The sequence below is a fragment of the Monoraphidium neglectum genome (assembly GCF_000611645.1).
Source record: "Monoraphidium neglectum strain SAG 48.87 unplaced genomic scaffold scaffold01993, whole genome shotgun sequence".
Taxonomy (NCBI): Eukaryota; Viridiplantae; Chlorophyta; class Chlorophyceae; order Sphaeropleales; family Selenastraceae; genus Monoraphidium; species Monoraphidium neglectum.
The window spans coordinates 1-10,953 of record NW_014011635.1 but is presented as its reverse complement, the minus strand read 5'-3'; the positions used below and the strand labels follow the sequence as shown (position 1 = coordinate 10,953).

Here is a 10,953-nt window from a genome sequence, read left to right as displayed (position 1 = left end):
GGGGGCGAGGGGTTAGGGAGGCTGTTGCGGTGGGTGCTGCTGTCGATTGGAAGGAGGGAGGGGCAGGCAGAATGGAGGATGGGAGCAGGGCCCACCGCGAACGCCTGAGGCAGGCTCCGTTTGTGCCGGATGAGGGGTCCCCGAGAGACGCCCGCACGTGCAGGTCACAAGGCATGCACTAGACGCCCGCACGTACCACTGTTGTCCGTGCATAGACCGGCCACCGCCTTGCGACCCGTCGCCCCTTGAGCCGTGCTGGCAGCCCGCGCCTGCCCAACCCATAGAGTCTGTCACGATGCATCGATGCCGCAGGGCCCTCCTGCGCGGCGCTCACGTGCTGGCGATCGACGAGGGAACGGCCAACCTCGACGCCGCGACAGACGCGACCATCCAGCGCACCCTGACAAGCTGGCGACGCCCCCTGGCCGGCGCGTCAACCGGCAGCGCCGGCGCGCCCGACGGCACCATCCGCCGCCGCAGCAGCAGCAGCAGCGCCGACGGCGGCAACCTCCGCCGCCGGAGCGCCGGCAGCAGCAGGGGTGGGGGCGGCGTGTCAGGCGCCGCAGCGGCGCTGGCGCCGGCAGGGTGCAGCATGATCGTGGTGGCGCATCGCCTGGAAACCATCGAAAACTCCGACTTGCTCTTGGTGATGAGCCAGGGCCGCGTCCTCGAGAGCGGGGCGCCCGAGAAGCTGGCCATGCAGGGTGGGGTATACGCAGCCATGCTCAAGGCGGCGTGCGAGGCGGACGCGGCGGCGCACGCCGCGGCCACGGCGCCGCCGCCGCCGCAGCTCGGGAGCATGCAGAGGACAATGGGCGCAGGGGCCCTGCAGCGGACGTCGGGCGGCGCGGCGCAGCCGGCTGCGGCTGGCGGGCTGCGGCGGACGTCCGGCGGGGCGGCGCGGCCGGCGGGGTCAGATGGGCTGCCGCGGGCATCGCGCGGCGCCCGGCAGCAGGCCTCGGCTGGCGGCCTGCAGCGAACGTCTGGCGGGGCGCCGCGGCAGGGCGCGGCTGGCGGCCTGCAGCGAACATCTGGCGGGTCGCCGCAGCAGGGCGCGGCTGGGGGCCTGCAGCGGACTTCTGGCGGTGCGCTGGACTAGTCCCCTGCTGGGGGCCTGCAGCGGCCTAACCAGGCACAGGGACAAAGCCAGAGGGGGGGTGGCGTTTCGTGATGCGCAGGAAGATGAAGTTGCCGTAAGACTGTTTGTTTCGAGTGTCGAGGCAGCAGACAAGGCTGGGTAGCCCCAGGCGTCAACAGTTTGTAGGGTTCAAGTTACATGGGTTCGAAGCGCCCGCGTTCACATTGCTGTGGGGGCGCAACACGGTGGCATCCCACCCCATCTTAAGTGCCTCCAACGCGACACTCTTGGATGTAGCTATGCATACTGTCGCTCCCATCCTCCTGTTCACGGAGCAAGGAGGCAGTGACACTGTCAACAAGCCGTATGTCAATTGATTAGGTCTGTGCTGCCCATGTAGCGCCAACCGCCGGTGTGTGTGGGGGAGGGGGAGTGGTAGGGGTACGACATGCACGCCGCCATTTGATGACTGCATGTGCCATGTAGCGGCAGGTGTTAGGTGTGCACTGCTGCGGACCTTTCCCTTGCATATTTCTACACCGATATTCCTGCACGTTGCGTTGCTATACCTTTGTTTGCGGATGATGAACCACTTTGTGTTGATGCAGCCACCACCACCTGTACTCACGTATCCTGCCTCCTGAGTTTTGCTAGCGACACTCTTGGTGCACGCCCACACTGCATTTGTGGCTTCATCATCTTGTAGTGTGCTGCCGCCGCACATCAAGCAGTGCCAGGGCACTGTCCAGGTACCAAGGCACAGTCCGGGCGCCCTATCATTCCAATTGCCCGCGACCCTGTTACGCTCGGACCTATCACTCCTCCTTGCCGCAAGAAACCACACTGAACACAATATCAGAAGGCCCGGCATGTAACGCAGCCTGGAAGTAGTAAGGGCGCGCAAGCCATGACGGAGCGCGTGCCTGCCTGGGGGCCCAGCGGTTTCTCAGAGGGTGCCAGACTCCCGACCAGCAAGCACAGAAGCATCGACGATACTGAGGGTGCGCCAGCTTTCTCGAGTTTTCAAAACACTTCTTGATTATCAATTCGCGCTTTCAACTCATTTTCAGCGGCCTGCACCTCTCCTCCGTTCGGGTAGTGTCGCAGTATCGCAAAAGTAGCCGCCCCAGGTGCCCAGAGCTCCGTGGCATAATACACGATCTGCAACGATCCAATTGTTGGTTGTCGCGTGTGATGTCGATCACTTTGAATTACAGCAGCTGAACCACGTTGCGCACATAGACGATTCCAGCCGTGCAGCGTGCAGTAGTCGTAGCCGCCCAGCCCAATTCGAGATGGTTGTCAAAGGGGCTACAAATTTAACATGTCTCTTCATCATCATTTTTGCTCAGGTAGAGCTAGGGAGAAGCCGCGCGTGTCTCGCTTCGCCATCGATGTTGCGTGCCTTCAATCGTTCAAAACTCCGCGACCTTCCTCACTCCAGGTTGCCTTGGCATTCGCGAGGAACCCGTCTCGCGGTACTGAAGAGGCGTACAAGTGCTCTGGTAAGCAGCATGGCGTTCAAACCATCCTGTGCATCCATGCAGCGGCCGCCGCCTTCTGTTGCTGAGTTGCTGCTGGAACCCTATCCTTCCCGGCTGACACATCAGCCATGCTGCCAATGTGTTGCCATATGGCCAGGAAAGCGGTTATTGTCTCATATATGTCTGCATCATCACAGGTGCTTCGTGCAAGCCAGCCGCCTCGCCTCCGGAAGCAGTTCTCAATGCAGCTGAGCCCAGTTGCCCAGGAGGATACGTGCTTGAGCAGGACACGCAGGGGCTGTACCAATGTGTCAAATATACGCCGCAGCCGTATCCCTCCAACGCTGCAAGCAAGGAGGCGGTTGGGCTGAAGCCTGACGAGAGTGGCTCAAGTCGCCGCCTGCGCAGCCTCGGGAGCGCGGTGAGCACTTGTAGCCTCCTTGCGACCGGCCCTGGCCTCTGCACTTGCAGCCCGCTGATTCCAGCTGTGGCTCGCCTGGTTGATGCTCAAGCAAACAGTGCCGCTCAATGTACGCCCCTCCTGTAGGTCAGTTCCCTCGTGGCGCCGGCCGTGACGATCACTGCGGAGCGGGTGCAGCCTGTTGTTGTTCTGCCGAAGCCACTGGCCAGCATCAACGTCCCCAACAGCATCGACATCAACGCTGACCTTCCCCTGAGGTTCTGGCGACCCAAGATGCCCATTGTTGTGCTGCCTCAGGTGAGAACACATAGTTCAGACCCAACCATGCAGGGGCACCTACCAATTGCATTGATGACAGGGTGACAGGTTGGAGGTGAGTGTGCTCGAGAGGTTTGAGCATGTCTCATGCCCCTGCCCAGGACAATGGCAACCTCATTCATTTTACTCATGTCCACACACGCACATGTCTTTTGGACACACCCATGCACAGCCAGCTTTGTCCTTCATCCAGCCAAGCATAGACATCACACTGCCATCTCTCAGCCTGCCACAGCGCGACCTCGTCATCCCTGTGCTGCCTGCACCCACGGTGAGCGCCACGGGGCGCAACCTTTACGGCCGGGTTTTGGGAAATGATACCAAGAAGTACCCGTACGTGCATGCAGGGCGGCGAGCAGCCGTCTTCTAAACACTCGCACAGGTTTATGTGCGCACAGGATGAAAATATGCTGTGCCTTCCTCATCTTCCCTCTCACTCCGTGCTAAGCTTCAACCTTGTGTGTTGATCGCCATGACATGTAGGTCTCTTTCACCCCACCTGACCTGTCTGCTGACATCGGGGGCGTTCGCATACAGAAGAAGTTTGCCGTCATCGACGCCAGCCGCCTGGGGCCGCGTACCACATATGATGTGAACCTGCCTTCCAGGATCCAAGTCGACCTGCCCTTCAAGTTTAAGGCATGTGGTTCAAAGGATGTGGCTCTCTCAAGGACAACTCCCTCAACGACAGCACAAACATGCATGGAGGGCCACCCGCACAACTGCCTCAAGGCCAATGTTTTTAGGTCGCCTTTGCCCTGCTCTTTGTTTGTGCTCGCACGTCCACCAGGCAGATCAACATCCGTGTTCACCCCTCCTCCTATGCCCAGGCCGATGTCAAGCCGCCTGCACAGACTGTGATCGATTTGTCCAGCTTCGGCCCCAGGGTGCGCTGCGGCCACCTGCCTTGAGAGGCTGCACATGCAGCCCAGTGAGAGTTGTGGCCAGCCGCTCTTCTCCATCTTGTCGCTCGTCTTTGGTGTCACTCTCTTCTATGCTAACCCATTCGCAGGACGCGACCGTGGTGCGCCTGCCGGATGTCAAGGTCAACCTGTCCAGCCTAGTCAGCGTGGTGCACGACCCGGCAAAGGTCCATGTGAGCATGCCGGCAAGGCCGTTCCAATCGAAAAACCCTACGCGCTTGACTGCAGCAGCAACCAGCTCTTGCGAGGACAACACCACAGGTCTCACCCAAGGTCAAGAGCGATACATCAGCGCTTGACTTTACGCGTCATGAAGGCAACAAGGGAAGGCTGGTTGAGCTCGCGTTTCACATGCATATGCACATTGCGACTCAACCATATGTCTCAGCAACTGCCCAATACAACTTTTACTGCAGGTGGTCAACCTTGGAGCCGCTCAGCAAGGCCCCGTGTATGACATCAAGCTGCCAGGGCTGCCACAGAGAAACAAAGTAAACATCAACCTTCCGCGGCTCAACTTTTCGTCCATTACGCTACCTGGTGAGCAGCAGGAGGCCTCGTCCACATCTGCCAGCTGCTAGTGCCAGGGCCACTGACTGTACAGTCAGGCAACACTCATGGTCCTGCTGTTCATCCTCTGCTCCCCCTACTTTCCGATGCAGGTCACCGCGAGAAGGAGAACGTTGTGTTCAATGTGGGAGGCCCCAAGTTGGCCCCGACCCATGAGATCACGCTCAAGATTGATGCGTCACAGGCTGGGTTGGGCAAATTGCCACTCCTAGCCAAGATCTCTGGCCCTCAGAACAACACCAACATCAATATCGTGACCCTGCCGCCGGTCACGGTCCCTGCGCTCCCACCGCTCCTGACCTTGGACCTGCGGAAAAACGCCACCCCTCCGAGAGTTTAGGCCGGCGCGCCAGGTTGGGAAATTGCAGTGCATCTGCCACGGCGCTCAGGGCAGGGCTGGCCGTCCATACGACGCTGCCCCAATCAACGTCAAGCATCAACCTTCCAGGAAGCACCGACAAAGCTGATGGCACGGACCTGCCTCAGCGCGACGATCAACACAGCAGGTGCAAAGATCTCGAGCCCTGGACGCCATCCTCGAGGTGTTCAAGCCGCTGTTTAGGCCCAGACCTGCCAGCCCAAGCGTAAAAGGCACCAGCAGCGGCGCTGGCAGCAAGTGCGCTTGGGGCGTGAGTTCCGGGAACAAGGAAGTCGTCCTTGGCGGGCCTGGGCGTGCTGCACCAATAAGGTTGGGCGGCGCGCCGGCAGGCAGCAGCGCAGCAGCGCAGCAGCGCAGCAGCGCAGCTGTGGTTGGCGCGGCCAAGGTCGTGTTGCTGGGAGCGTAGCGCGACCGGCAGCAATGCCGCACGTCATGGTGCCTCTTTGCCCAGACCAGCAGATGGGTGTAGAGTACTCGCCAGTGCTCATGGGCTGAGCGCACGCGTGATGAGGGATGAACCCACTGGCTGGCAGGCTCGCAAGTGCTTCAGCAATTCGCGTGACATTCGCTTGACTCCTTCCATGAGCATCACCCTTGACTGATGCTTCTCGACTGCACAGCACGCCTTGCGGGTCCTGTGATGGACTGCCAGCCGGCAAGGCTGCAACAAACTGTTTGATTGCCAATATTACCACCAATGTTCAAGGTGCCTCGCCTTGCTGTGCCGAGGCAGGCATCTGCTGCCTTGATCACTCACCTACTGAGTCTAGCAAGGTCATCCACTTCATTACATCGCCCTCACCGAGCAAGTTTCGAATCACCTTCAATCCGGACTCTGTTGCATTGTTGCATCTGCAAGTTGACAGGTCTCATATGCCTACCTGCCCAACTACGTTGGTGAACACCATACAAGTCAACCAGGTCAACGCCAGTCTCATCACCCTGTCAGCGCACCTGACTTGGCTTGCTGCGCTGCCACAAGTCCAGGAAGAAGTGGCATTGTGGCAGCCTCAAATTGGGACATCACTCAAACTCATCGCGAGAAGAAGCTCAGCGTATGTGTGACGAGCAGCACCTGAGCGGGCACGCGATCAGCATCGCATCGGCAAACTTGTTGTGGGCGCGCCTGCCAATCGCCCTCTTCCCGGGCAAACCCGCACCCAGCGGCGACTTCAAAAAGCCAGATAAAACATAAAAAATAGGGAGAGGCCGCCTTCGTTGGCTTTGGCTTCCCCGACCAAAAACGAGCCTGTCACAGCAGAGCTCGACGCGGATCAGAAAAGAGGCAGCAGAGGCCTTCAGCAGGAAAGCGTTTTACGTGAGCCTCAGCCAAGATGGCGACGACCGAGGCCCCTGCCGCGCCTGCCCAGCCCGCGGCGGCCACCACCACGCCAGCCCAGCACTCGTCGCTCTACGTGGGCGATTTGGATCGGTAAGCATTTCTGCGTGCATCCACTGTCCGATGGCTTCCTCGTGGCACGAAGCACTGCCGGAGTGCAGTCGTCACTCACTCTGGCTCATTGTTGCGTCGGGGCCGCCCATCCACCCGTCAATCGTGTCAGGGAGGCTACTGAGGCGTCGCTGTTTGAGCTCTTCTCTCAGGTGCGCAGCACTGGCAGGACTGGCATCAGCTGCAGCCGCCGGCACCACTGCTGCAGCAGCATCTCACACCCTTGCATCGCTGCCGGCAGGATCCGGTTTGCGCGCCGCGTGACTGAGGTGTCGCACAGCTGCCATGCGATCCGTTTTAGCGGTTGCCAAACAGTCGACCACGCGTGAAACACAAATGCGCGCGCGCCGCAGGTCGGCCCAGTGGCGTCGATCCGCGTGTGCCGCGACGCGGTGACGCGCCGCTCCCTGGGCTATGCCTACGTCAACTACAACAGCGCCCTGGACCCCCAGGCCGGTGAGGGAAGCAGCTGCCGTGCAACTGAGGGGGGGACAACGGGCCACAGCCGGCTTGGTGCGGGGCGCGGTGCGCTGCGGCACGCTCACCCGGCAGCGATGGCTGGCGGAGCAGCGGCGGGCGGCGTGTGACGGGGCGTTGCATCAGGCGGCGAGCGGGTTCTGGGCGGCAGTGGCAGGCGCTGACGGGGCATAGTGCCGAGCTCCAGCTGCGCGGCCTGATGGAGCGCGTGGCCGTGGCGGCATGGCAGCTGAGGGGAGGAGGGGTGCAGGCAGGTTTCTGCAGCGGCAAGCGACCAGCAAAAAAATGTTGTCAGCGCACACTGCATGGATCAGTGAGCTCTGTAGCGCTCACAGCGTTCTGTTGGCACGGATGCGCGGGCGTGGCATCGCAGCCCAGCACTGGCGTTGCATTTCGTGGCAGCAGTGGGAACAACAGCAGCAACACACGGACGGTCGGGCTGACTTCAATAGGAGCCCCCGCACCAAGCTCCGCCATAGGCAAATTCTGCCCTCCCCCTCTCCCCTCGCTGCCGCCTCTCCCCTGATTCGATCTCGCCCCTGAACCCAGCAACCCCGGAAGCTCCTCTCACCCCCACCCCCACCCTCAACGTGCCCCCCCCCAGCCGAGCGCGCCCTGGAGGCCCTCAACTACCACCCGGTCAATGGCAGGCCCATCCGCATCATGTGGTCCCACCGCGACCCCGCCTTCCGCAAGGTGGGGCGCCAGGGCGCCAGGGGAGGGTGGCCGTTGGCGGCGCGCCTGGGCGGGGTGCTGCTTCGGCTGAGGAGTGGGGCACACACGCTGGCGGGGCGCAGACTGGCCGCTTTGGGGGAACCCAGCCGACGCCCCGTGTTACAGAATGCTTTTTTTTTTAATGCGGACGCTATGCCGCAACGCCTGCGTGCCCCTCGAGCCCTGCTGCGCACACCACGCCCCTGCTCTCAACTCGTCGCGTGCCTCCTACCCTCCACCCCCAACGCGCCCCCCAGTCTGGCGTGGGCAACATCTTCATCAAGAACCTGGACAAGTCCATCGACAACAAGGCCCTGCACGACACCTTCAGCCAGTTTGGCAACATCCTGTCCTGCAAGGTGGCGACGGACGCGGCCAGCAACTCCAAGGGCTACGGCTTTGTGCACTACGAGACCGACGAGGCCGCGGCCCTCGCGATCGAGAAGGTGCACGGCGGTGCTTGTGTGTGTGTGTGTGTGTGTGTGTCTGTGTGTCTGTGTGCACGCGCGCTTGTGTGTGGGGCGCATGTGGGTGTGAGCGAGAGTGCGAGCATGCTTGTCCGTCTTGTCAACATAGCTTTCTGGCAGGCTTTTTTCTGATTGCTGGAAGACCCCGCCCTCAGGCTGTTATAAACACGCCTGATTGGGAGCGATGCAGAGAGCAGGACGTTTTGCCTCGAAGACCGCGCTCGAGCCGCCCCTGCCCCCGTCATCCTCCCTCCCCCCAGGTGAACGGCATGCAGCTGGCGGACAAGATTGTGTACGTGGGCCCCTTCCTGAAGCGCGTGGAGCGCGTGGGCGAGGGCCGCGAGGAGCGGTACACCAACGTGTACATCAAGAACCTCGCGGAGGACGTGGACGACGAGGGGCTGCGCAAGATCTGCGCGGAGCACGGGCCCGTGACCTCGGCCGTCGTCATGGTGGTGGGTGCCCGGGGCCTCGGGTGGTGGAGGGGGGACGGCGGGGGCGGGGGCGACGACTGCGCTCACCGGGCGGGTGGCGGCTTGGTGACCTGCCGGGGGTTGGCGTGCGGTTTGCCAGGGTCTCGTGGCCTGCTGGGCTCCGCCGGGTTGCTTGTCAGCGGAGCCCACCACCTTGCTAGCCGCTCGCTGCAGGTGTTTCCGCTGTGACAATACGTACAGCACGCCCACCTTGCTGGTGCCCCCGCCCACCGCCCCGCAGGACGGCGCCGGCAAGTCGCGCGGCTTTGGCTTTGTCAACTTTGAGACGGCCGAGGCCGCGGCCACCGCGGTGGAAGCGCTCAACGGCAAGGAGGTCGGCGGCAAGACCGTGTTCGCGGGGCGTGCCCAGAAGAAGGCGGAGCGCGAGTCGCTGCTGCGCGCCAAATTTGAGGAGGTGCGGCGGGGGGGCGCGGCCGTGCCTGTGGGGGGTGCGCGGACCAGTGGGAGGCGTCGAGCTTCTTGCAAACGGTCTGGTTTTATTGAGCATAGGGGGTGGCATGCGGCTGTTTGGGGAGAGAAGGGTTGTCACTTGGCATGTGGATCGGCCGGAGCCGATGCACCGGCTTTGGTTGCTCTGATTGGGCTGCGCCGTGGCGATCTCCCTCGCTTGGTGGTCCGTGCCGCACACGGTGCAACCCCGGGACTCCCCCCACACGCCGTCGCATGCCGCCGCTCAACGCGCACCGGCCCTCATCCCATTGCCCCCCCCCCTAGGTGCGTGCTGAGCGCGTGGCCAAGTACCAGGGCATGAACCTGTACATCAAGAACCTCAGCGACGAGGTGACTGATGACCAGCTGCGCGAGGAGTTTGCGCCCTACGGCACCATCACATCCCACAAGGTGGGCGGCCGCGATCGGATGGGGGCGCGTCGCTGTGGCTGGGTGTCTGCGTGCGCCCACGTGCCTGATTGTGTGTCGGATTGTGTGCAGGTGTGTTGTGAGAGGATGTGAGAGAGGATGATATTGTGTGTGTGCGTGTGCGTGTGCGCGCGTGTGTTTGTGTTGAGGTTTGGGTCTTCGAGCGACCGTGTATGTGGCATGTGCCACGCTCAGGAGCAGCAGTGGCGCGAGGGCCGCAGCCTGCGAGCAACGTCCAGTCTTTCCGCGGCGCTCCTCCCGCCCTACACTCCCCCCCTCCCCCCCCAAAGGTCATGGTGGACGACAAGGGCAAGTCGCGCGGCTTTGGCTTTGTGTGCTACACCAGCCACGAGGAGGCGACGCGCGCGGTCACGGAGATGAACGGCAAGATGCTCAAGGGCAAGCCGCTCTACGTGGCCCTCGCGCAGCGCAAGGAGGTGCGGCGGGGGGCGGCCGTTTGTTTGGTACTCCTGTGTGGGTTGGGGGTATGTCACTTGGTGCTCTGTCGGGCTTTTTGAGGGGGCGTTTGCTGCTGTGGCGCTATGGCCTATGGCTGGGGATTTGGCAGGGCTGAGTTGGGGGATGCAGCATGAGGTGGTGGGGTGTGTGCACCGTGGTGACGGGTTTGGTGTTGCAGGCATCCGTGATGAAAGCTTTTGAGGCATCAGTGCAGTGGGCCAGGGCCGGGCCCCGCTCCGCGGGACGAACCTACCCGGCCCCCCCACAGGCGTTGTGAGAAAACGCGGCCAAGCTGCTGTCTGAGATGCTGCGAGCCAATATCCCCCACCCTCCCCCGCGTGCTTCGTGTGTGCGCCGTTGTGTACGGTCGACCCCCCTATTACCTTCAGCATTGCTTGCCCCAAATCGGCTGTCTCACAAATACCGTGCTTCTGTTGTCCCACACCCCACCCCCTTGACAGGTGCGCCGCGCGCAGCTGCAGCAGCAGCTCAACCAGCAGCGCATGCAGCTGGCTGCCGCCGCAGGCGGCCCCGGCCGCGGCATCCCCGGCTTGTTCCCGGCCGGTGGGCCTGGGCCCATGTTCTACCCCGGGCCCCTGGGCCCCCAGGGTGGTCCGCGCCCAGGCATGATGTACCCCGGGATGATGGGTCCGCCGGGCCGCATGGGCGGCCGCGGCCGCATGGGGCCGCCTGGCCTTGTGATGGCGCAGCCGGGGATGATGGTCGCCGGCCCCATGGGAGCCGGGCCCCTGGGCCGTGGTGGCCGCGGCGGCCGCGGGCCGCGCGGCGGGCAGGGGCTGCCCGAGGGCGCGTACGCCCCCGACGGCGGCCGCGGCCGCGGCTTCGAGGGCGGCCGCGGCG

The 10,953-nt window shown here is 62.9% G+C and overlaps 3 protein-coding genes across 3 annotated transcripts; all 3 read left to right on the top strand.

The window, feature by feature from the left end:
• Positions 1–295: 295 nt before the first annotated feature.
• On the top strand, positions 296–1,099 carry MNEG_9602 (hypothetical protein; the record flags this gene model as incomplete). Its single annotated transcript, XM_014041928.1, has 1 exon — positions 296–1,099. One exon carries the CDS (start codon positions 296–298, stop codon positions 1,097–1,099), a length of 804 nt encoding a protein of 267 aa, XP_013897382.1.
• A 2,157-nt stretch (positions 1,100–3,256) lies between these two features.
• MNEG_9601 (hypothetical protein) lies at positions 3,257–5,134 on the top strand (the record flags this gene model as incomplete). The annotated part of the gene is made up of 7 exons (XM_014041927.1): positions 3,257–3,280; positions 3,474–3,572; positions 3,785–3,892; positions 4,132–4,188; positions 4,314–4,397; positions 4,641–4,764; positions 4,887–5,134. The coding sequence occupies 7 exons, from the start codon at positions 3,257–3,259 to the stop codon at positions 5,132–5,134; spliced, it is 744 nt and encodes a 247-aa protein (XP_013897381.1).
• A 1,373-nt stretch (positions 5,135–6,507) lies between these two features.
• MNEG_9600 (hypothetical protein) lies at positions 6,508–10,369 on the top strand (the record flags this gene model as incomplete). Its single annotated transcript, XM_014041926.1, has 10 exons — positions 6,508–6,605; positions 6,736–6,775; positions 6,977–7,079; positions 7,705–7,796; positions 8,072–8,260; positions 8,542–8,736; positions 8,996–9,169; positions 9,490–9,615; positions 9,924–10,070; positions 10,361–10,369. 10 exons carry the CDS (start codon positions 6,508–6,510, stop codon positions 10,367–10,369), a joined length of 1,173 nt encoding a protein of 390 aa, XP_013897380.1.
• Positions 10,370–10,953: the final 584 nt, after the last annotated feature.